The sequence below is a fragment of the Pimephales promelas genome, chromosome 14, assembly GCF_988280905.1.
Source record: "Pimephales promelas chromosome 14, fPimPro1.hap1.1, whole genome shotgun sequence".
In the NCBI taxonomy this organism is placed as follows: Eukaryota; Metazoa; Chordata; class Actinopteri; order Cypriniformes; family Leuciscidae; genus Pimephales; species Pimephales promelas.
This window is the reverse complement of record NC_142782.1, coordinates 31,138,279-31,161,506: the sequence shown is the minus strand read 5'-3', so window position 1 is coordinate 31,161,506 and position 23,228 is coordinate 31,138,279. Positions and strand designations below refer to the sequence as shown.

General features: G+C 36.2%; 2 protein-coding genes across 3 annotated transcripts; one reads left to right on the top strand and one right to left on the bottom strand.

The window, feature by feature from the left end:
* The first annotated feature begins 434 nt into the window (after positions 1 to 434).
* On the top strand, positions 435 to 10,471 carry comta (catechol-O-methyltransferase a). Of its 2 annotated transcripts, none has more exons than XM_089119837.1 (6): positions 435 to 451; positions 5,463 to 5,634; positions 6,654 to 6,771; positions 8,052 to 8,245; positions 8,387 to 8,518; positions 9,914 to 10,471. In XM_089119837.1, the coding sequence occupies exons 2-6, from the start codon at positions 5,464 to 5,466 to the stop codon at positions 10,091 to 10,093; spliced, it is 795 nt and encodes a 264-aa protein (XP_088975963.1). In that variant the 5' UTR covers positions 435 to 451; position 5,463; the 3' UTR covers positions 10,094 to 10,471. The 2 variants fall into 2 exon arrangements, with proteins under 2 accessions (XP_088975963.1, XP_039521829.1); XM_039665895.2 differs by lacking the exon at positions 435 to 451 and adding an exon at positions 606 to 775.
* A 299-nt stretch (positions 10,472 to 10,770) lies between these two features.
* abt1 (activator of basal transcription 1) lies at positions 10,771 to 13,649 on the bottom strand. The gene is made up of 4 exons (XM_039665894.2): positions 13,508 to 13,649; positions 13,053 to 13,410; positions 12,507 to 12,682; positions 10,771 to 11,290 (listed from the first exon to the last, which is right to left on the bottom strand). The coding sequence occupies exons 2-4, from the start codon at positions 13,393 to 13,395 to the stop codon at positions 10,910 to 10,912; spliced, it is 900 nt and encodes a 299-aa protein (XP_039521828.2). The 5' UTR covers positions 13,396 to 13,410; positions 13,508 to 13,649; the 3' UTR covers positions 10,771 to 10,909.
* Between the last annotated feature and the right edge of the window lie 9,579 nt (positions 13,650 to 23,228).

Here is a 23,228-nt window from a genome sequence, read left to right as displayed (position 1 = left end):
GAAAGAAAGATAGATAGATTAGTTAGAAAAAAGATAGATAGATAGATAGATAGATAGATAGATAGATAGATAGATAGATAGATAGATAGATAGATAGATAGATAGATAGATAGATAGATAGATAGATAGATAGATAGATAGCATGTATGTTTATTGAGAATTGCACTAAATGAACTGTTCATGTGTTTTTGCAGAAGACGTGTCACGCCTTACAATCACTCCCCCTCATAATCCCATATGGAAAATGGTGATGCCTAGGCCTCTCTTTTGTCATCATTATCCATGTGTCAGAGTGTGAAAAGGGAGGGCAGGAGGAAAATAAATGGGGGAAACGAAGGAGAAGGAGACAGGAGGCAGGAGGAACGCGCAAGAAGATTAGAGAATGATTGGCTAAAGGAGGATTAAAAACTCAGCCCAGTTGCCCGAGGTTCAGCTCCTACTCCAATCGTGTGTAAGTGCGTATCTGAGTATTTATGAGTGTTGCATGCATGTGTGTGTATGCACCTGCTTGCATCTCTCTCTCTCTCTGTAGTGTGACCAATGGCTGTTTACCGCTCTCAACACATGTTGAGCTGACCAGCAGAACAGGTTAGAAAGAGCAAACAGAAGTGGGAGGGGAGAGAGGTAGAGTAGAGAGAGAGAGAGAGAGAGAGAGGGGCCAGCGAGAAAGACTTGTCAGAGAAAGCCACAAACGCATCGAAGGAAAAGGGAAGCTCATCTCTCTCTCTCTCTCTCTGTGTGTGTGCAGCCTATGTGAAGACAGCTGCAAAAGGAAGTAAGATTATGGAAATGTTGTTTGGCACAATATTGCAACAGATTGTTCTTTGTTGCTGTAAATGCATGCTGTAAATATGTGAGTTATGTATCATGTGAGAATCATGTCTTGCAGTAACACGTCGTGTTTATGTAACTTTATGCATGATCCAGCTCAACCAATATCGTTCACACGTCAATATTTATTCACAAGCAAGATGGTGATTGAAATCTTGACACATCTCGCACACAGCATGCAAAGGTGTTAATATGGTGCCTACGTGTTAACGGCACACTTCAGCTTCATGTCTAGCTGCAATCTATAATTAAGCAGAAGATTTAACTATTCAAGTGGCCTTGTTGTAATCAGAATGCAGTCCTGCTTAAAGTCGTCAGGTCTCTGAAACCTACTCTGTCAGCACGTGTGGAGCAGCCAGAAGCTGTCCGACACTTCTGTCTTTCAGTCTGTTTGCTTGTTTTAGGGTTTGTATTTTCAGCTGCAGGTCTGCACATGTTGATATCATCTTTAATTAAAGCACACTCTGACAGCACACAGGCTCCTCTGTCACTATGTGCCTCCAGTGGATCGTGTTTGGGGTTCTTATAAGCGACCCATTGTGTTTGCACATAAAGTCGGAGCTGAAGTCCTTATTCTGAGCTTTAATAATAGGAATGTATTAGGATTAGTGCCAGCACTGTAATATCTCCAACACGTGGTGCCGGTGGCGGTATATTGCACACATGCGGTATTTTGTACTGCCCACACACCAGTGTTAATTTTGGCAACCATTTTTGATTTAGTCAACTTTTAGTCAGACTGCAGATACCGACATCAATTTTTGGTAGCTATTTATTATGTAGTCTTTACTATTTTTTTTTTCTTTACTATCTCTTTTTGTTGAATTTCAGTTTTATCAATAATAGCCATTATAAAAGTATAAGTAAAAGGTACAAAAAGATATACAGTAAAGCTTTAATAACATAAAGAAACAATTCAGTCAGTCAAATAGGCTACAAATTTAGCGCCAAAAGATATGAAACTTCACGTAGCCTTCTCCTGCCAAAACTATTGGCCAGGGAACGAATTATAGATTCACGAGACCAAAGATCGCCTGTTAGGTTTATACAAGGCGAACTATATCTCATGTTTAACCACTACAGAGACGTCCGAATCAGCGGCAAACATCAGAACGACTAGCCGAGGAAAGGCTGTTCCAGGCGGGGGACACGAGCGCGAGCGTCCGGTGATCGCTTGGAATGGATCTCAGTCAAATGATCATAAATCTATAAATATACCACAGATTTGAGCTTTAAAAAACTACTTTCTCGCCTGAAAAATTCTTACAACTACATTTCGTGACAAAATAGAATTATATTTCAACTGTATGCTTCTAATGCCCTTGTAGCACGCGCGAGTGAAGATACTCTGTCCACCAATCAGCGTTCTGCAGTGAGTCTAGCTCCACCTTTTAGTACCCTTTCACTGTGCTAGGTACCCTAACGAAAGGGTACCCAAAAAGTGGTACGGTACGGTTCGGCTTTTTGGTACCATTCACAACTTTTGACAGTGGAAACGCAAATAATTGCGTACCGAACCGAACTGTACCGTAACGTACCACTCAGTGGAAACGAGCCATTAGAGAGTTTTAATGGATCTCTGTTAGTCTCCCAGTTGGATTGCTTGCATTTCCGGCCTAAATACACTTGACTCCGCAATGACTGCAATCTTTGAATCACTTGTAATGATGTGTAAATGAAAACAATCTCACTTAAAATAACACTGTTGCTAATTATTATTGCTATTATGTGTGCAACTACAGTTGATTGTGATCTCTACTGTGAACCTTTTACATGTCTCTCACTTTGATTTCCACTCGTGCCATCCGCTCAAAGTTCAGTGCTTATGAAATACATATTTTGTCCTCTGAATCACCTCTCTGCTCCACATTTGTCTTACCATTGTTAACCCATAATCTTAAAGGAGTAGTTCAATTTAAAAAAAAAAACTTTTGCTGATAATTTACTCACCCCTGTCATCCAAGATGTCCACGTCTTTCTTTCTTCAGTCGATAAGAAATTAAGGGTTTTGATGAAAACATTCCAGGATTTTCTCCATATAATGGACTTCAATGGGAACCAAATGGTTCAAGGTCCAAATGAGAGTTTCAGTGCAGCTTCAAAGGGCTTTAAACAATACCAGACGATGAATAAGGGTCTTATCTACCAAAAAGATTGGTCATTTCAAAAATAAATAACTAAGTTTTATAAGCACAATTGGTCACCTTGCTCTGTTGTGCGTTCGTGGCTCTCCTGCTCGAACTCATGACAGAACACAGACCGGCTGAAAATCTCAAATTAATACCGCTGAACTCCACTTTAACTTGTCTGTGTTTTCTGATCATCCACACTTCTTCGCATGGTTTCCAGATACTATTGAAAATATCGTCTAAAAATCGTGTTCTTTTTACATAGCTCTGACTGGGGGTTTAAATTTTGAAATCTGGCAACCGTTAGCATGAATGATCGTAAAAACAGTTGTCCTCTCCTTTATTTGACAAAAACAAGTGGTTTTGTCAAGTTTTAATTTTTTAACACATTTCAGTCTTGTTTTTTCATCGACGCATGTCTTGATATAGTCACATCGTTGAATGGCGTGGGTGTCGTCTCTCATCGTCAAGGAAAAAAAGGTCGTCAACGAACATTTTTCGTCATACTTTTCGTTAACAAAATTAACACAGCTCTGTTCTCTGAGGTTCTTTAGTTCATCCAAAAATTATATTTATGTCAGTGTCTATTCACCTTCATGTCATTCTAAACCTTCTTTCTGTCCGTGGAACAACATGATATTTCAAAAAATGTCTATGAAAGTCAGAGGGGTCCGATATAGGCAAAATACTTAAACTTAAAATGCTAAAACTTAGGCTAAAACTTTTTTGGTTGAGTGATGATTTATTTTGATTTTTGGTTTTAAAAAAGTTGGCAAAAAAACGTTTAAATTGTAATTTTTTTACAAAGCACACTCTGTTCATGTTAGTGGTAAATCAGTTGTGGGATGAAGCTGAGTTCATTCATTTCCTTCCCCATGCTTGTGGCCAAATCTGCAGCAAAGACAAAGGAGCTTTCACTGTTTCCAGGAGCACTGGATTGAAACAGGAGAGGGGATTTTGGCACTCGACATCTCTGAGTCAAACGATTTTTTTTTAACCCTGCCCTGTCTTTTATTTCATGTTGCGTGTTATTTTTAATATGGCCAGTCAGAGTACTTCTGATTATTTGTAATATCTTAAATATTGGCTATGGCATGCACACCATGTCTTGCATCATTCTAGCACTTGCTGCTAGAAGTGTGGGTATTTACATTGGCGTTGCTGTATGACCAATGAGTTAGGCTAATCAATAACTTAGGTCCAAAGGTTTTGTTGCTTTAAGTTTGAGGAAGGTCAATGTTGAAATGACAATGCATTTTAAGATTAGTTTCACAAAGTCTGTTGTATTTCTATCCAAAATCAGTAAAAGTAAACATTAATAAATACTAGGGCTGTGCAAAAGTTAATTGCGATTAATCGCATCCAAAATAAAAGTCTGTGTTTACATATTTGTGTGCGCTGAATATAATTATTTTGTATATATAAATACCTATGCATGCATGTATATATTTAAGAATTATTTGCGCTTAAATTCTGTATATATTTATAAAAACATAATCTATAATGTATAAATATAAATATTTTATTCATGCATGTGTGTGTATTTATATATACAAAATAATTATATACAGCACACACAAATATTTTATGTAAACACAGACTTTTATTTTGGATGCAATTAATCGCAATTAATTTTTGCACAGCCCTAATATTAAATCATATATAAAAAAATATATTTTGCATTAATAAACCAAACCTTTTTTTTTTTTTTTTTTTTTGCATTGTGACATTATTTTCACCACAAAGTTCAGGGCATTTTGCATGATTGTAAAAAAAATTGCATTGTCATCATGATGCATAAAAAGAAAAAAATTCACATTACTGGAACAGACAAAACAAATAATACATTGTTTAGACTGTAACATCTTTGAATGGTAGAATTTGTTGTTCTGCCTTTATTTTGTGTTTATTTAAATCATTGTGTTCAGACATGGTTCAATATCGTTACTTTATTAAGTTAATGCAAATCTATTCATAATAATTAATGTGAATAATGAGAACTCAATATATATATATATATATATATATATATATATATTGTAAGATATGCTGCATAATTAGACATACATAAATCCTGTAGCAGATCAAAACAGGTGGAGCTGGGGGTCGTTGAGAGTTTCAGAGCAACATTTAAATGTTGAGCAAGCAATTTCATTGGCTGGCAGGATCAGCAGAGGCCAATCAGCTTGTGCCTTGTGATAATGGTGTGAATGCTTGCAGATCAGTCAACACCTCTTTCATGATCAAAGTCATTAATAATCATATACAAACTTTATTATCTTTCAGTAAAATATAATGTATTAATTCTCACTGGCTTTGTAGATTTAGCCTTTGTCCTTCATCACATGATTTACACTGATCTGTTTTTGTGTAATTCTTCATGACAATGCTTTGAATTCTCATCCTTTGTGAATCGTGGTGCTGTTAATGTCATATTTTTTTGCTGACCTTAATAATTTATTATCTTAGTGATGTCTCTCTGTCTCTCTCTCTCTCTCTCAGGATGTTGTTGAGTTTGTTGGCAGTGGCGGTGGTTTCAGCAGCTGTCCTGTACGTCCTCTATCACTGGCTCATCCCTGCAGCTGTGCAGAACAGCGGCTGGCTGGCGCTCATCTGGCACGATGTCATCCTTGAGCGGGTCCTGAACATCACGACGGGATCATCACGACCTCAGGTGACCATCGCTGTCACTCATACATACGTCACTCACGTTTGCAGAGAGATCATCCTGCAGTCAAAGAGGCTGATAAAAAAGTAACAAAAGGTGCCATCATGGCATTAACATGTTTGGATACCATGTTTTGGGGATTGTACATGGTAATATTATGTTTCTGGTGAATTTAACAATACTTAAAAACATTATATAAATATATTTATTATTAAAAATTATATTATTTATTTATGTTGGACCCTATTTTGGGGTCGTTTCATCACATTTAAGAACATTTTCCAAGTTCTCTGCATTCAAAATCATTTTTAGGGATTTATGTATTATTTTTAATGTATTTATTATTACAAACTTAACATTATTTAATGCATTAACTATCATAAACTATAGCAATGTGCAATATATTAATACAGCATTTATTAACCAAGGTTAATAAAACTGTTCATGTTCACTTTAGATGATATTAACCAATAATAACAGATACAACTTTCGATCTTAAAAATGTAGAAGTAAATGTTGAGATTAACATAAACTAAGATTAATAAATGCTGTGCAAGTATTGTTCATTGTTAGTTAACAAAGTGTTGCCATCTTTCCATTATGAAAATAAAGCCATAATGCAAAGAGAAATTCTCTTTACAGTAATAATAATAAATTATTTAAATTGTAAAATATTTATATTAGGGTTGCATAATGCACTTAATTTAAATAAATAAAGAATTCTATTGATTTTCATTATTGTATTGTATTATTAAGAATCGATGCATCATATAAATGCTATGGATTTCTTTGAAGTACCTCTGATGGTACGTGAATAAGTACTATATTAAAGTACCACGGTATTACCATGGTATACTGTGGCAGTAATTTTATTTAAAGAAATGCTGATTAAACAGGATTATAAAACCCTATAAAATAGATAAAATAGAAAATTACTTCCTGTTATGTCTGTATCTTGCAAGTCTTGTTGTCTGGCTTTGCTGAAGAACACTGGTGTTGATCATTTCTGATTTATATGAACACAGCGCATACTGAAAGCTGTTCAAAAGAACGCCACAAAAGGTGACTCTCAGAGCGTGATCTCAGCCATCGACTACTACTGCCGGCACAAAGAATGGGCCATGAACGTGGGCGATGAGAAAGGTAGCAACCTATTTTACATTCCCTTACATTCCTGTTCTTACCAATTTCTTGATTTTTCCCCCTTGTATTATCTCTCTCTCTCTCCTATTCTTGAGTAAATGGCCTTGAGGCAGCTCACAGCCGGCTGTTCTGAATGAGAAGTGATGGCAGTCTCCTGTCTACCGGGTCAATATGCTCTCTGCGTGACTGCACACACACACACACACACTAGTTGCATCAACAATGTGCATGCAGCCATTGCATCCAATGCACTAATGCATTATGGGACTGAGGGTGGATTCATTTCACATGTGATCCAGAATGGGTTGAGAATCTATTTTATGTGATATACAAAGTGTCCATAATTTGAATTTGAGGGAAATTACTTCATAAATCCTTGAAAGATCACCAAAAAGAGGGATGATTGGAGGCAATGAGCAAAAACACTGCAAACAAGATTTTTGTCTTGTTTTACAGTTCATATATATTTATAAATATATTAAGATACATACATTAACCTGAGAAGCAAAATAATTGAGATATTGTAGTTTTTGTTATTTTAAATGTTTAAATATTTCAATATATTTTTTATTTTTACTTTAACGTTTTTGCAATTTTGTTGTTTTGTCATTTTTATTAGTTTTAAAAAAGTATTTTAAAAAGATGATATTTTAGTTTTAGTTATTTTAGTTCATCAAGCTATACCAAATGAAAATGAGAAGTGTTGCCTTGGCATGTACTCCAGTTTTTTTCTATTTTATTATTGTTTCAGTTCAAGTTTGTTTTGTTGTTGTTTTTTTATGGTTTTAGTTTAACTGCAATAACCCTGCATCCATGGTTTATGATTAAATCGACAAAAATATCTGCCAATGGGGTAAAAAAATAAACTTAATTCAAAGGGAAAACAAGAATTTTTTTTTCTCATCCAATTGACAGATACTATTTAATGTTTTAAGGAAACTTCACTTCATTTTGAAACACATTTCTTGTCATTTTGTATATCTTGTAAGTCATTTTGCATCTCAAGTAAGCTAAATGTATTTTAATTTAAGCATGTTTATACGTTTGAATTGGAAAACAAGCAAATGCAATGTAAGAAAAAAAATATTTGCACTGAATTAGTTCTGAGTTTTTAGTTTATTTTTGTACTGTTTTAAGTTCACTTCTGCAATCTGCGACAGCAGGCACTGATGAATAAATGCTGCTAATGGGGCAGGAAGGCCCTAATGATATTTCGCCTAAGCCATTAGCCATCTCATTGGTATGTTTTCTGAATTGAGTTCTTCTGTGTCTCTCTGAAGGGCTCATACTTGATTCAGTGTTGACGGAGGTGAACCCCAGCATGGCTCTGGAGCTTGGCACATACTGTGGTTACTCCAGCGTTCGTATCGCTCGACTGCTGTCCCCCAACTCCAAACTCATTACCGTCGAATTCAACCCAGCCTTTGCCGCCATTGCTCGTCAAATCATCGCCTACGCAGGGCTTCAGGACAAAGTAAGAAAAAAAAGAGCTAGTATACATAGGCTATATATGGAATAGAACATTATTATTATTATATATTATTATTATTTTGTTGATACCAGCAGTGACACGACATCTCAAAGCACTGAAAATATCTTCGTTGTTTTTTTAAAGGTTACTATAGTGGAGGGAGCCTCTGGTGATTTGATTCCTAAAATGAAGGAGCGATTTGGATTAAAATCTTTTGATTTTGTGTTTTTGGACCACTGGAAAGATCGTTACGTCCCAGATACTAAACTTCTTGAGGTAAGAAGCCCCCAAATTACCCTGTTTTACACATTTAAAAAATAAGTTCATTATTGACATCTATGGTTCCAATGAATTTTTAACATCCTTTGAAGTTTTCTTTACAGTACCTTTTTTTCCAGTGAAAAACCTCCCTTTAGGAACGTTTATTTTTAAAGTTGTCATCGGATGCCCATTTTCCACAAGTTGGTATGATTCTTCAGGGTGTTCATGTAAAGTTTGTACATTTACTTTGGTTAAAACTCCTTAATGATTGTGTAAAGCACCCTTTTTACCTCTTCAAAAACAGCTCTGTTTAGGTGTGCATGTCTTCCATGGGGGGTGTCGAATGGCTGAAGGTAGAAACATGCTAATGGGCTCTATGCACGGCAGTATTTCCGGTGAAGCATTAGGAATGCTCGATAACTTCCGCCGATCGTAGAGTCCAATGCAATGCCGAGAATTTATATTGAATTTTATACTCCATGGTTATACTAATGAAACGTTAGTCACAAAAACAGATAAAACAGACACCCCTCGTTGTGTTTATGCTTCTTTTTAAAATTATATTAAATAAATATAACTATATATAAAATTACATCTAAACGTACGTTTCATTTCAAAGACTGGAGGACAGTAAATTTTGAAGACTCTGCCATAATACCGTTTCCCTCAGTTTTCCTCCGCTTTAATCTCCACAACCGGAAATGGACGAGCATCCTTGCGTCAAATGCGGAATTTATGCGTGCATATAGCCAATATAGCCCATAGGGGATTATCACGCTGATACGTAGGACTTCCGGATTCAGTGATCTTTGTGCACTGCCACTTCCGTTGAATGACCGATAAACTGATGACGGAGACGGACTACATTAAGTTTATTTATACAGCATCCCTGGTAAATTAGTCTGATTCACTAAAGTGCCGGCTGCAAACAAACGTGCTACCTTGTTTTATTTTAAAGTTTTAATCCAGTTCTTCCTTATACTCAATTCAGATGGGAATCCATGAAAACCTACGTAGGGTTGGCGTTGTTGGCTAGATTTACAAAGTGGAACAGAACAGTGACATATATAGCCTTCGTCTAAGCCATTGTTGAACTGCGTCGGAAAGTGGACATGCACAAAGTTGACAAATCCCACCGATGAAACCCGGAAGCGTAGTTGTGGGCGGAGCATGGGCATTATGACGTCATAGTGCCCAGAAGACCTAAACAGCCTGATTATCGAGACTGTTTTTTTTTTTTTTTTATTGTATAGTGGATGTGTCCACATACTGCAAAGACACATTTATGCAAACACCATTTAAAAAGTGAATTTTGCATCCAATGACCCCTTTAAGAGTGTACTCTAACCCCTTTAGTAATCATCCTAACATAAGGAAAATTACAAATGTATTTATTTTATGTCATTGTAGGACTGTGGTCTACTCAAAAAAGGCACTGTCCTGTTGGCTGACAACGTCATTTGTCCTGGAGCCCCAGAATATTTGAAATATGTGAGGAACAACCCACGCTATGAGAGCCGATACTACCCGTCCTACCTGGAGTACACCAAAGCAGAAGATGGCCTGGAGAAATCTGTCTTCTTAGGATGAGGAAGATCTCATTTTACAAGCAGATGTTTATAAATGGTGTAGAACAAGCCAATTCCTCTAAAATACCCAATGTTTCTGTCTTGTGATGCCATGCCTTCTAAGATCAGACAAACCGATCTTTTTGTCCCTTACCAAAAAAACAAAAAAAAAACTGTCACAATGTAATGCTGTGAAATGTCATTGTACACCATATCTACTGACCTATGGTTTAAGATATTTTACAATATAATTTTGTACAACTTTTCAGGAAGGAAATTGTATTGTTTGATAAACATGAAATTCAATCTCTTAAAAATCTCGTTTGTTTTCTAAGCAGAAAGTCCTTAATATTGAGATTGTATTAATACAATAAATAATGTCATTACTTTTGGCTCTTTACTAAGGACAATTTGTATCTAAAGACAATATTATTAATATTAAATTAATATGAATAATTGATACCGACCCCAAAAACCCAATGATCATTTATATGTAAAAAAACAAAGACTAAAAATAATTTGAAGGTAGAATTAGACTATAATTTCATGAATAAACAATTTATTATGCTTTCAGAGGACATTAAGCCTCTTTTCATGGGAAAACAGAGCACCGTTTTCACAATAGTGGGGCGTGTGTGAGTTATGCAGTGTTTTACTCTGAAAATATGAAACTGTCAATCAGAATGATTTACAAGAGGTTTCCATCTGTTCAAAGATTGAATGTTGAGAAGTATGCAAACAATTACGAGAAGAAAAAAAAAAATGCATCCGAGGTAATCGCCAATCCCACTCTGTCTGCAGTATCACCAAAACCAGCAACCTTAATGTTCTCAGCACATCATTCCTGAGCCCTTCCACTACTGAAGATCTTGGCCAGGAGGGAAACGTTTGATTGAGCTTTGTCCTGGATGGTTTTGCTCTTCTCTTGTGCCTTCTGGAGGTTCTTCTTGGATATGCCTTTGTTCTTAAACCGTTTCAGGTGGATCTCTTCTTCTGTAGAACGCTGTTTGTAGTCCCATGTCTTCTCCTCTACAACCTCTCCCTTCTTCTCCTTTTTCTTCTTTAGTTTCTCCAGATTCTGGCTCTTTTCCACACTAGCCAGGTAGAAGTTGGTCTCCTTCTTCGCCTGGGAGATTTCAGTCCTCATACGCTGGTGATAGACCGTCTGCTCATAAGCCAATCGTTCGCTGAGATGGCACCAATGGAACCGGTGCAGATACTTGATGAAAGAGAAAAGAAAAAAAGTCATTTTAAATTGTGCAAGTCGGACTGTCAAACGATTAATCGCATCCAAAATAAAAGTTTGTGTTTACATAATATATGTGGGTGCACTGTGTATAATTATTTCATATATATATAAATACACACACATGCTTGTATATATTTAAGAAATATTTTCATGTATATAGATTTATATATAATATATATAAATAATATTTTTTTTCTTAAATATACATGCATGTGTGTGTGTGTATTTATATATATATATATATACAAAATAATTATACACAGTGCACCCACATATATTATGTAAACACAAACTTTTATTTTGGATGCGATTAATCGTGATTAATCGTTTGACAGCCCTAGCTGCAATAATTTGATCAAAATGACTCCAGTCTTCAATGTCACATGATCCAGTTCAGATTCTAATATCCTTTTCATTATCGATGTTCCAACCATTTGCTGCTTAATATTTTTCTGGAGACCATGATAAAATTAATTTCAGGATCTTTTGAAAAATAGAAAATTCAAAAGTACTGCATTTGTTTGAAATATAAATATTTAGTAGCATTAAAAATGTCTTTATTGTAACTTTTGATAAATTTAAACCATTCTTGCTAAATAAAAATAGTATTTTCTTAAAAAACAAAAAACAAAAAAAAAAACGTACTGAGTACTGAACCTAAACTTCTGACCGGTAGTGCAGTGGTGTAAAGTATTTGAGTAAATGTAATTAGAATAGTACATGATTACTCGACTGATGACGAGTAATGCACATTACATTCTGCACCAGAATGTAATGTGTAGCACCACATTACAAATGCCCAGGGTTTTGTGTGTTTTTTGTGTGTGTGTGTGTGTGTGTGTGTGTAATGTCTGTGATGTTTTGCTGTTTTGTGAGGTTGAAGCTACTTAAATTGCCCTGTAAAGGGACACATAAAGATTTTTACTACTTCTACTACTACTACTACTACCAGATTGAACCTTTTCTGCTACAAAATAAGTGATAGCCATCTACAGGCCATTGAAGGTACTACATCTAGTGCGTTTTGTCCTTACTCACCTAAACTTGTCAATTGCAGGTGCAGGTGCATTAGCATGTAGTTGTTAATCAAATGCATTTCAAATATGAGATGAGGACATGCAGCCCGTGATGAGGTCCAAACCAGTGTAAGTGCAACATTATTTGATTGATCTGTATTATGTATTACCTTGATGGACCACAGGTCACTGCTGAAATGGCTCCTCTTCCTGTTGGCCATGGGTGTGTTGTGCAGAGTGGTTGCGACTCTCTTAGCGATGCGCTTGTCTCTGAACTCCACCCATCCCTCAGTGAAACTGGATGATCTGCTCCCTGCCTTCTTTTTCTTATTTTTTACACAACGATCTAGAAGAGAGTCCGATTTTTAGTGGGAATGAATGTTGTTGGTCAAACATGCACTTTCACACAGTAAGTGTGAAATATTGATGTGCCTCTTGATGGAAATAATATCACATTTATTACCATCAAGAGGTGCATAAATTTTTGGCCAAAAACATGTGTTGACAATGCAAGAGTCCAGTCTCCTCCAGAACATCCCAAAGACTTACCATGAATTAAAGGTCTGGACCCAGAGGTTTCAATTCATGAATGAAAATGAATCTTCATGCTCCCTCACAACCATTATTTCATAATTTGAGCCTGATCTGGACATTGTCATGTCTTTATACATGATTGTTTAACAAATGAATAGCCATGTAGGTTGTTTTTTTTTTACCTTCAGGCTGTAGGAAGATCCTGCCGATCTCTCCGTACACACTCAGCATATTCCGCATGTGTTTTGGTCTCATCCTCGGAGGGATGTGTCCTATATACACGATACCTGGAATAAGTTTCTTGCCATTTGGGTTTTCAAGCACATCTTCTTCATTAGTCCCCGCTTCAAGAGCTCCACCATCATCATCATCATCTTCACAGTTCATCTCCTGGTCGGCATGTTGGACACAGTTTGCTTTCTCCCCCTCCTCTGGTTTAGGGTCATTTAACGTTAACTCTTCTTCACTGGCCATAGCTTGTGTTTCTAGGTTTGTTGTAACGTCATTCTTCTCCAGGAGAGCCATTACTGCATGTCACAACTATTACAGATTGAAAAAAAGAATGCAGGATATCGGTAAATAGCTCCAGCTCTAATATATATAATGTGACGCTGTACTCTACAAACCAATAACTTACCTTTTCAAAAACAGTAATTCTTACATTAAAAGAGTGTTTCTTATAAAATATTGTCTTTATCCATAAAGATTTGAGTCCATTCCAATATGTTTTTGAGTAAAACTACAGAGATAAATCGACTCGTTCAACACATGTGGCGCAGAAAGTAGCTCTGAGTGACGTCTAAATCAAGCGTCAAAAAAACAGAATGGTCTTTCTTAAAGAGACAGAACTCTTTTATTATATACATGTAATGCGTCCAATAATACCCATTACAATCAATTTTATTATAGGTTTAATGTAAAATGTATTGTTATGACATCATTAAATAATATTCTAAACCTATCTGCATTTAATATATCTCAGGCATTACTACAGGAATGGAATATGGAATGGAATTTATTGTAGTCTTCCTGTTACACAGTAGAGGGCGACAAAATACAGGAAGTAAATAATGGGAAAAGGAAATATTGGAGCTAATGCATTTTACAACGTCATATAAAAGGCATCAATTAAAGAATTAAAGTTATAATGAGCACATTTTAATGCTAAAACTTAGCCCATACGTTTGCACGTCATGATCAGTAATGTATTGCTGAAAAATGATAAATTAAGAAAAATTTACTCTTAAGACGAGAAGATGGATGTGGCAGGGATGCATTGCAAAACATTGCATTTCTTTAATGATAAATAAATGTGATGGCAATTATCCAGCATTCTCAGGACAGATATATATATATATATATATATATATATATATATATATATATATATATATATATATATATATATATATATATTACACTATGTAGAAAAAAAATTACTGTTCCAACTTTATGATGATTTTGAATTTAAACTAGGTTGTTGATTGAATGTCGAACATAAATGCTTACACTGTTGCTGGTAGATGCATGGGATCATTTAAAACATTATATATGAAATATAAAGCATTTAATCGTATTGTTAGTGCTGGAAACATATCCTACATTTCCTATACCATTTTTAAAAAATAAAAATTGTGGCTATTTTTATAGAAGCGTCAGTTTATAAAGAAACACATACAAAAAAATGTCACAAATTCCCCAGGTCTTCTCTAATTTATCTTTCAGCTACAGCAAACTTCAAACCAATCATCAAAAATTCATTATTGCATTGCTGGTATAAATAAAGACCTCTAAAATAATGGCACGATGAAAAGGGAGGGATGTTTAGAAGCGTTCAAAAGAAGTAAAGACATACTCTACTGTTATCCCCAGGAGTGTGTTCCTCCCTGCAGGGATGCTCGGCTCTATGCATGGCCATGTGCCCGTCACATGTGGGTTCCTGCATTATTGAAGAGGATGGCTTGGGTTTACAGAGAGCTCTGCAGCAGTTCTGGCTCTGGCACATCTGTCTATTCACATTTAACCCCGAACACCAGGGCCACAGGCTCAAGGGATTCATTAGAAATGGCATCTATCGCTAAGCGGAGGAAGACAATCTCCTCTTTAAACCATACTTTGCTTCTGTGACTGTGCCCATGGAGAGAGCAGTGTTTAGCTCATGTAGTACAGGAGACCGGGGCTTGTTGTCACACAAGGAAGTTTCCACATTAGCCTTAACAATTGATAATTGGCAAAATGTCAGGTTTCATTCCAATAACAGTGTGTGGATTTTAATGTTTTGGGAGAAGTCTCTTTTAATAAGGCTGCATTTATAAGATCAAAAATACAGTAAAAACAGTGAAATATTATTACAATTTAAAAGAAAGGGTTTCTATATGAATATATTTTCAAATGTATTTTATTCCTGTGATTCAAAGCTGAATTTTCAGCACCATTACTCCAGTCTTCAGTGTCACATGATCCTACAGAAATCCTTCTAATATGCTTGATTTATGATTTAGCTACTGCTCAATTAGTATTGGTGCTCAATTATTAATGTTGATTCTTATTATTATATGTTGAAAACAGTTTTTGCTACCTAATAGTTTTCTGGAAAATTGGATTTTTTTTTTTTTTTTCAGAATTCTTTGAATAGAACGTTCAAAAGAACAGGGTTTATTTGTAGAACTATAAACGTCTCTTTACTGTCACTTTGGATCAATTAAATGCATTTAATGCAAGTTAATTACTGGAGTAAATCTATAACACAAAGATTTGTTTAGACTTTAATTCCAACTGCTAGACTTTTTTAATTCATTTAATTTAATTAACTTTTTGTGCTCATAAAAAAAACAGTTCTTTCAGTGCATACATTGGTAAAAATGCAAAATAAAAAATAATGTGCACAAAGGCAAATTGCTTTGGACATGCAGTATTGCAGGCGCATTATACCGAGCCATTGCACATGGATATTATCACTGACATCATGACAGAGGAAATGTGATGTGATACACAGATGGACTAAACCTAAATTGACATTTTTAAAACAAGTTTCATTTTATATGAATCATCTTCATGGTCCATTTGAGCCCTGGCCAGTTTAAACACCAAGAACCGCTTGACAGATGTGAAATCATCTGAGGAACACATTTGCGTGTGTGTGTTTTATGCAGAGTGTGACTGACAACTAAAGACACGTTTCTGACAGTACACTGTCCACCAAATTTATACGCACACCAAACGGGACACGGGTCGTGATGGTGTGGATAGATTGCGACAGGCAACAAAAGCAACAAGGGTGCACAGAACAAAGAAAACTCCAGCCAATGTTATTTGCAGCTCAATCCCCGCGATGCATTTGTTTGATACATCATATATCAGCAAGAAAAGTCTTGCATCTAGGCCTCATGAAAAAAATAACAAAAACTCTAGTCCAATTTGTCAAATCCATTTCATTTTTTGTAAATGATCTTTTGATACAATGTCTTGTTAATGGGCCGAAACCCCAAAGAAACCAAAGCAGACCACATAATTAATGGAAAGACTAGGAGAGGGTAATGAAATGGGTTTGCGAGCCATGACTTTGTTACCGCAAACTTCAAACAGCATTCATAACTGCAGCCAGAACCAGAGAGAATAAAACAGAGCCATCTGTCTAGGCCCCTATGACAACACTAGTTAGAGTCACACACACTAATCAAAGCACCTAGTGGATTTCACATAACTCAAGGTGCATTGACCTTGTAAACACACACTTACTCGATCACGCAAAGGTGAAGTCTCAAAGCAACACAAACACAACTGTGGACACTAACAACATCTCTAAATGAACCCTCCACTACCTGAGGGGCTTCATACTTTAATGATTTATTTACACATTTTAAATTTTGATCAGGTTAGGGGGGAAAGCAAATGTGCAATTGAACTGCAGGAGGTTCTGTTCACTCTGAGATAAATGGGAAATGTGCCACGACATGAGGTTTTATCTCAGTGTGAGTCCAACTCGCACGCTTTACAGTGAAAGACATGGCCAAACATGCTTTGCATTTGTAGGCACACATAATGTATATTAGTTGTTGCTTTATTGAATGCAGTGGAAAGAAAATCAACAAATGCACGCGTGATCTCGTCAGTGGTAAGTTGCTGGTCATTCTTCTGGCATTCATCTCTCAACTTTGGTCTTGTTTTATTTATTGACAAGACTGACGGGTCCCCAGCAAACAAAAATAGTTTTTTTTAAATGTTCTCCAAATGTTCAAAGCTTCCATTCATTTTTGGTTATGTGAATGTTAGTTCACTTTTAACAAAATGTTTGCTGATAATTTACTCACCCCCATGTCATCCAAGAAGTCCACGTCTTTCTTTCTTCAGTCAAAAAGAAATTAAGGTTTTTGATGAAAACATTCCAGGATTTTCTTCATATAATGGACTTCATTGGGAACCAAACGGTTCAAGGTCAAAATGAGAGTTTCAGTGCAGCTTCAAAGGGCTTTAAACGACACCAGACGATGAATAAGGGTCTGATCTAGGACCCTTCGAGTCATGACTCGAGGGTCGTGACTCGACCCTTTGACCTTGAACCGAAGGGTCGAGTCACGACCCTCGAGTCTAAACTGTCGTTTAGTTCATTTGTTCGAGTTAAGTTCATTTGAACCTTGAACAAGAGAGTCACGAACGCTCATAACAGAGCAGTTGCACTGAATCTCTCAGTTGGACCTTGAACCGTTTGGTTCCCATTGAAGTCCATTATATGGACAAAATCCTGGAATGTTTTCATCAAAAAGTTTGTGTTTATTGAGTTTGTGTTTATTTGAAATTGTGGACTTGGAAATTGTAAAAGTGATTTTGAACCTTTGTTTATTCTTGTTGACTGACCATGCCTGTTTGACTACACTTTTGGATTAACAACCAAGTTTATAGTTGTTAAAATGTATGCGTTATATATTAGAAATGAGTCCCTCTACCTGTCCGAAACACAGTGAGTAGAAATTTTCAGCCGTCCGGAACACCGTGAGTCAACTTTTCTTTCCCATCTGTGATTTTGTTGGTATTAATTTTCCCTGTTTAGTATACAGTATCTGGCCCTTATTATGCTAATTTTAGTAAGTGTGTAAAAAGAAAAGTAGCCTTGGTATCTGTGAAACGGGTTGAGACTCAGACTTTTTCAACATCATTACTGTTTACTATACGCAAACAAGGGGAGTACCAGGAGCTATTTTTTCCCCATTTCAAGCTCTGGTCATCAATGAAAATAAAGAGTGTGAACTGATCTGGATCTGTTCTGTTGCTGGTTTGGTGCTTTAATTGCCACTGAATAATTCAGACACTCTTTGAGAGATAAGGTCTTCTTGAGCCCGACATCAAACTCAGTTAGGCTACTCGCTGGCTATTTTCTGGAAGAGCCACATTTCAGAGTCATGGACATTCAGTAGATCAGATGTTCAGCCCCAAAGTGGCATCTGCAAATAAATGTTGCTAGAGCTTTTCTCAGAAGAACTGACATTATTTTTCGTTTGTGTAACTTGGTGGATGTATGAAGTCAGTTCTCCTCAAGTTCACACACTTTTTCTAGCAGAGGAACCACATAGTTCATGACTTTATCAAACACTTTATTTTAAAAATTATGTCATCCAATGTATTATTATTTGGTGAAATGTCTTGCTTTAAACTTTTTTTAAACGTTTTTGTGCTACATTTCTCTAACAGATTTTTTTATCCGTGGAAAACGATGATCAGCTGCTTCCGTGTTAAGTGGGTGGTTCCAGGTCTTGGAACATCCCCCTTGAGTTTATGCAACTTTAATGTCTTCAGACCCTGCACAGTTTCCTTATTGAACTAAAAATACAACACTGGATTTACTTATGCATGGACTCACAGAAGAATGCTGATCTCTACTTTAACCTTTAATGCATCTGCTTTTTTGCTTTATTTTCCCCATACAGTACGTGTTATCTCTATAATTTAGGTGTCATATTAAATAATTGTTTTAAAATTTGGTTTGTTATTTTATATTAAAAGGAAATTTTTGTAGTTCACTTTTAAAAAAAAAAAACTTTTGCTGATAATTTACTCACCCCCATGTCATCAAAGATGTCCATGTCATTCGAAAAGAAATTAAGATTTTTAAATAAAACTTTCCAGGATTTTCTCCATATAATGGACTTCAATGGGAACCAAACAGTTCAAGCTCCAAAAGACAGTTTCAGTGCAAACTCCAAACTGTTCAAAGGGCTTTAAACGATTCCAGACGATGAATAGGGCGAAACAATCGCTCATTTAAAAAAAAATAACAAAGTTAAAGTTTTATAAGCTCAAATGGTCGCCTTGCTCTGTTCTGTGATGTGCGTTCATGACTCTCCTGTTCGAACTCGTTCATCAAAATGAACGAATCTTTTTTGTTGTCATTTGGTTCATTCAACGAACGAAATGAACTTGACTCGGGAAAAGGTTCATTCATTTTGATGTGTACACACACATTGTGGTGAGTATTTTAACTGTAATACCCTTTTTTCCCCTCCACTCTTTGTAATAATAAAAATGTGTTTGAGTTAATTCCCCATCTGTTGTCTCTAAATGTCATGACAGACAATGTAAACAATAATGTCCATGTTCAAATGCTTATTTGGTAGGAAAAAAAACAGCAAGATGCCAAGATGTTTTTTTTTCTTCTCCAAATGGATTTACAGTGAACTATCACTGACAACCTCCCTGGAATAGCCCAAGGTTACACACTCTAAATGAGGGCATGTCATTGACTTAAAGGGATAGTTCACTTTGAAATTAATTTTTGGTATGTTTTAGCTTACCTCAAGGGCATCCAAGATGTAGGTGTCTTTGTTTACGCAGTAGTTTCAATTTTGATATTTTTAGGTCAAACTGTTGTTCTCTGTCAGTCATATAATGGAGGTCTATGGTCACCACCTCAAAGAGCATGCACAGAGAAGTCCAAATTAAACATGATTTAATGACTCGAGTCGTAAATGTAAGTACACATTGATGGCCTAAGATCGTTTTTACCTCTTGTAACCACAGCCACAAGTGATCTGAGGGCGGAGACGCTTCGTTCTGTGCGAAGTGAGTAACAAAACCTCAGTTATATTCTAAAAGAGAACCTTGGGCATTTTTAAAGTCTAAAACTAAAATATTCTTTAATTATTCATAATTTTCCAAATAAGGGCGTCTCCAAATGTCCCTTATAGAATTTAGCAACAAAAATGTCCCCAAACTCTACATCCAAAATCTCTAAATGATCTCCAATAGGCCTATATATTTTACTGACAAACTTTTTTCAGACAACATAAAATGAGATCCCATGTCAGTTTTGAACCTGTAAATATTCCATGGAGTAATATGTGTTTTAAGGCTGGCTTCTTATTTGTCTCTCTTTATGCAGATTTTCCAACCTAATCAGCATTTAGACCTCTTTTGAGCTTGTGGGTGACAAAGTCAGGCTTTCTGGCTGATGATGCAGTGCAGTTGTTTTAAAGTCATCATTTCAGCGTTTACACAGAAAACAGATGGTTTCTATTCAGTTTTGTGTATTTGCTCAACCTGGAGCCACTATAGGTGAGAGATTGTTCTGCTTTTGACAGGACGTCACACCGGTTAGGCTGAAGTGAACAGACAGCGTTGTAGTTAAAGGATCTGAATCATAAAAAGAAAATCCCAAGGGAATACTAATTGATTGTTTTTATTTTTTTAAGCATAATTTGACATTCAGTTTTATCTATATAATAATTTTCACAATACATTTTTTTTCAAAGCAGCCTTACAGAGTCTCAATGCCCCCAGTGAACAAGTCAAAGGTGAAAGTGGCAAAGAAAAATCTCAATAGACTCAACCCATTCTCTACTGGTACATGTAAATGCACATACTTGCATAGGAGAGATGCTTTTTGAATAAATGATAATAATGTTACAGAAGGATCTTATTTGATTTATAAATGTTATGAATTTTTCACAAAGATTTGAACCAAACTCTAAATATGGATTTTTAAATTTTTTAAATCTGTTTCTTGCAATGAATAAATATTACAAATGCACAGCACATAACATGCTCTGTGATGTTCTGTGGAGATTTACTTTAATGTTCATTTAATGTTTTTTGCTCGCAGTCACAGTGATGTATGGATTTTCTTTGTCTGCATCTATAAATCTATTAAAAATACATTAAAATGTATGGCATAAGTAAGACGCTCTAAGCCGTTTTATTGTAAATTGACAAGAAAACCATAAAACAGAGAGGACACAAAGGCGCGAAAAATATTTGTTCACCTTTTTCTGAAAAGGCTTTTTGTTTGGGTCAAATGGAGTAACTCTCAAAAAAAAAAGAAAAAAAAAAAGCTTAATAATATTCATGACTAAAAAACGTTTTTCTGTTGTTGTTGTTGTTGTTGTTGTTGTTGTTTTTGTTAAAGGAGTAGTTCACTTTTAAAAAAGCTTTTGCTGATAATTTACTCACCCCCATGTCATCCAAGATGTCCATGTCTTTCTTTCTTCAGTCGAAAAGAAATTAAGGTTTTTGATGAAAACATTCCAGAATTTTTCTAGGATTTTTTACATATAATGGACTTCAATAGGAACCAAACGGTTCAAGGTCTAAAAGAGAGTTTCAGTGCAGCTTCAAAGGACTTTAAACGACACCAGACGATGAACAAGGCTCTTATCTAGTGAAATGATCAGTCATTTAAAAAAATACATAAAAAAGTTTAAGTTTTATAAGCACAAATGCTCACCTTGCTCTGTTCTGTATTGAGCGTTTGTGACTCTCCTGTTCAAACTCGTTCATCAAAATGAACAAATCTTGTTTAAGTCATGACTCAAAGGGTCCAAGATAAGACCCTTATTTATCTTCTGTTGACGTTTAAAGCCCTTTGAAGAGCAATGAAACTCTCATTTGGATCTGAACCGTTTGGTTCCCAATGAAGTCCATTATATGGAGAAAATCCTGGAATGTTTTCATCAAAAACCTTAATTTCTTTTCAACTGAAGAAAGAAAGAAAGTTAACCTTTTTTTTTAAAGTGAACTACTCCTTTACAGCCCATTCTCACTCCCAAGGCGTCACCTAACTGACGCCTTGGGAAGCATTTGGACATGCTTCAATATCTGACGCTTTAGGCGCCCTTTAGCGTCAGTTAGATGACGCCCTAGGATCGCGTGTACCCTACCCCCACCCCACACCTAAACCTAACCGCGTCCTCTAACTGACGCTTTCCTTTACGCTGCCTTCACACTGGCAGTTGAAATCAGCTCCGTAATACGCAGTACGTTCCCAACGGACGTCGTACTACACAGTGAAAAGCGTCGGACGCGGGTAGAACAAAAATGGCGGAGAGATTAAAGTTTGATTCTGTCAGTTCTGTATGATCTCTCTGATTAGGGTTATGCTGCGTGAGGAAAGTTGCTCAGGACGTATGTCAGGTCGGCTAAAAAATGTGATATAGTGGTCAATAGTTCAATGTCTACCTTCAATTTAATTGTATTAACTGCCCTTATAAACGTTAGAAAGTAATGAAAATAAAAAATGACATCACAACTTATCGTTATAAAATCAATATTTATTTTATTAAAAGTTAATAATTCAGGTTTGTTTATCAGTACCATAGCAACGGTCAACTTCCGCTGGAATTGTCGGATAGGAACCGTCCGTAGCTTTTCGCAAGAGTTCAAATTTTTGAACGCATCCGGATGACCAACGGACACGATTTTCTTCGCACCGCACTCGGTCGGACCCGTTTCGGACCCATTCGCATGCGGTCTGCGAATCTCCATAGGAAATGAATGACTTCCGGTCGTTTCGCAGCCGCATCGGAGCTGATTTCAACTGCCAGTGTGAAGGCGGCGTTAGCGTCAGTTAGGTGACGCCGTAGGATCGCGTCATGTAAGTGACGCTAAAGGGCGCCTAAAACGTCAAATATTGAAGCATGGTCAAAGGTGACGCCTTGGGGTGAGAATGCGTTGTCCTTTAAAGAAACAATTAAGCTGTAGGCTATGTGTAGGCTACTTTTTCCTTTGGTTACATTATTATTTAAGAAAATTATATGCAGAAGGCCTTAGCACAATGATTTAAACTACTAAATCATCCGATTTCAATAGATCTGTCTGAGCTAATTAAAACCCAGTAATTAAATTATTATTGAAGCCCCCCCCCCCCACACACACACACACACATACATAGCCTACTCATGCATTTTGTAAAAATCTAACTCGAATCTAATAACGAGCTGTGCTTGATGTCCTTAGCAAAATATAGCCTATTGCAGAACATTACAATAAAAGAGATGAAAATAAACTGAACATGAGGGGTGACCAGCACAGACAGCATACGTGGAGTGAAAAGAGAGAGAGAGAGAGAGAGAGAGAGAGAGAGAGAGAGAGAG

Excerpts from the sequence above, each read along its gene's own strand:
- comta (XM_089119837.1), top strand. The coding sequence starts at position 5,464 with ATGTTGTTGAGTTTGTTGGCAGTGGCGGTGGTTTCAGCAGCTGTCCTG. Across the intron at positions 6,772-8,051 it reads GAACGTGGGCGATGAGAAAG|GGCTCATACTTGATTCAGTG; the intron begins GTAGCAACCTAT and ends GTCTCTCTGAAG. Across the intron at positions 8,519-9,913 it reads CAGATACTAAACTTCTTGAG|GACTGTGGTCTACTCAAAAA; the intron begins GTAAGAAGCCCC and ends ATGTCATTGTAG.
- abt1 (XM_039665894.2), bottom strand. The coding sequence starts at position 13,395 with ATGGCTCTCCTGGAGAAGAATGACGTTACAACAAACCTAGAAACACAA. Across the intron at positions 12,683-13,052 it reads GATCTTCCTACAGCCTGAAG|ATCGTTGTGTAAAAAATAAG; the intron begins GTAAAAAAAAAA and ends ACTCTCTTCTAG. Across the intron at positions 11,291-12,506 it reads GTGACCTGTGGTCCATCAAG|TATCTGCACCGGTTCCATTG; the intron begins GTAATACATAAT and ends TCTTTCATCAAG.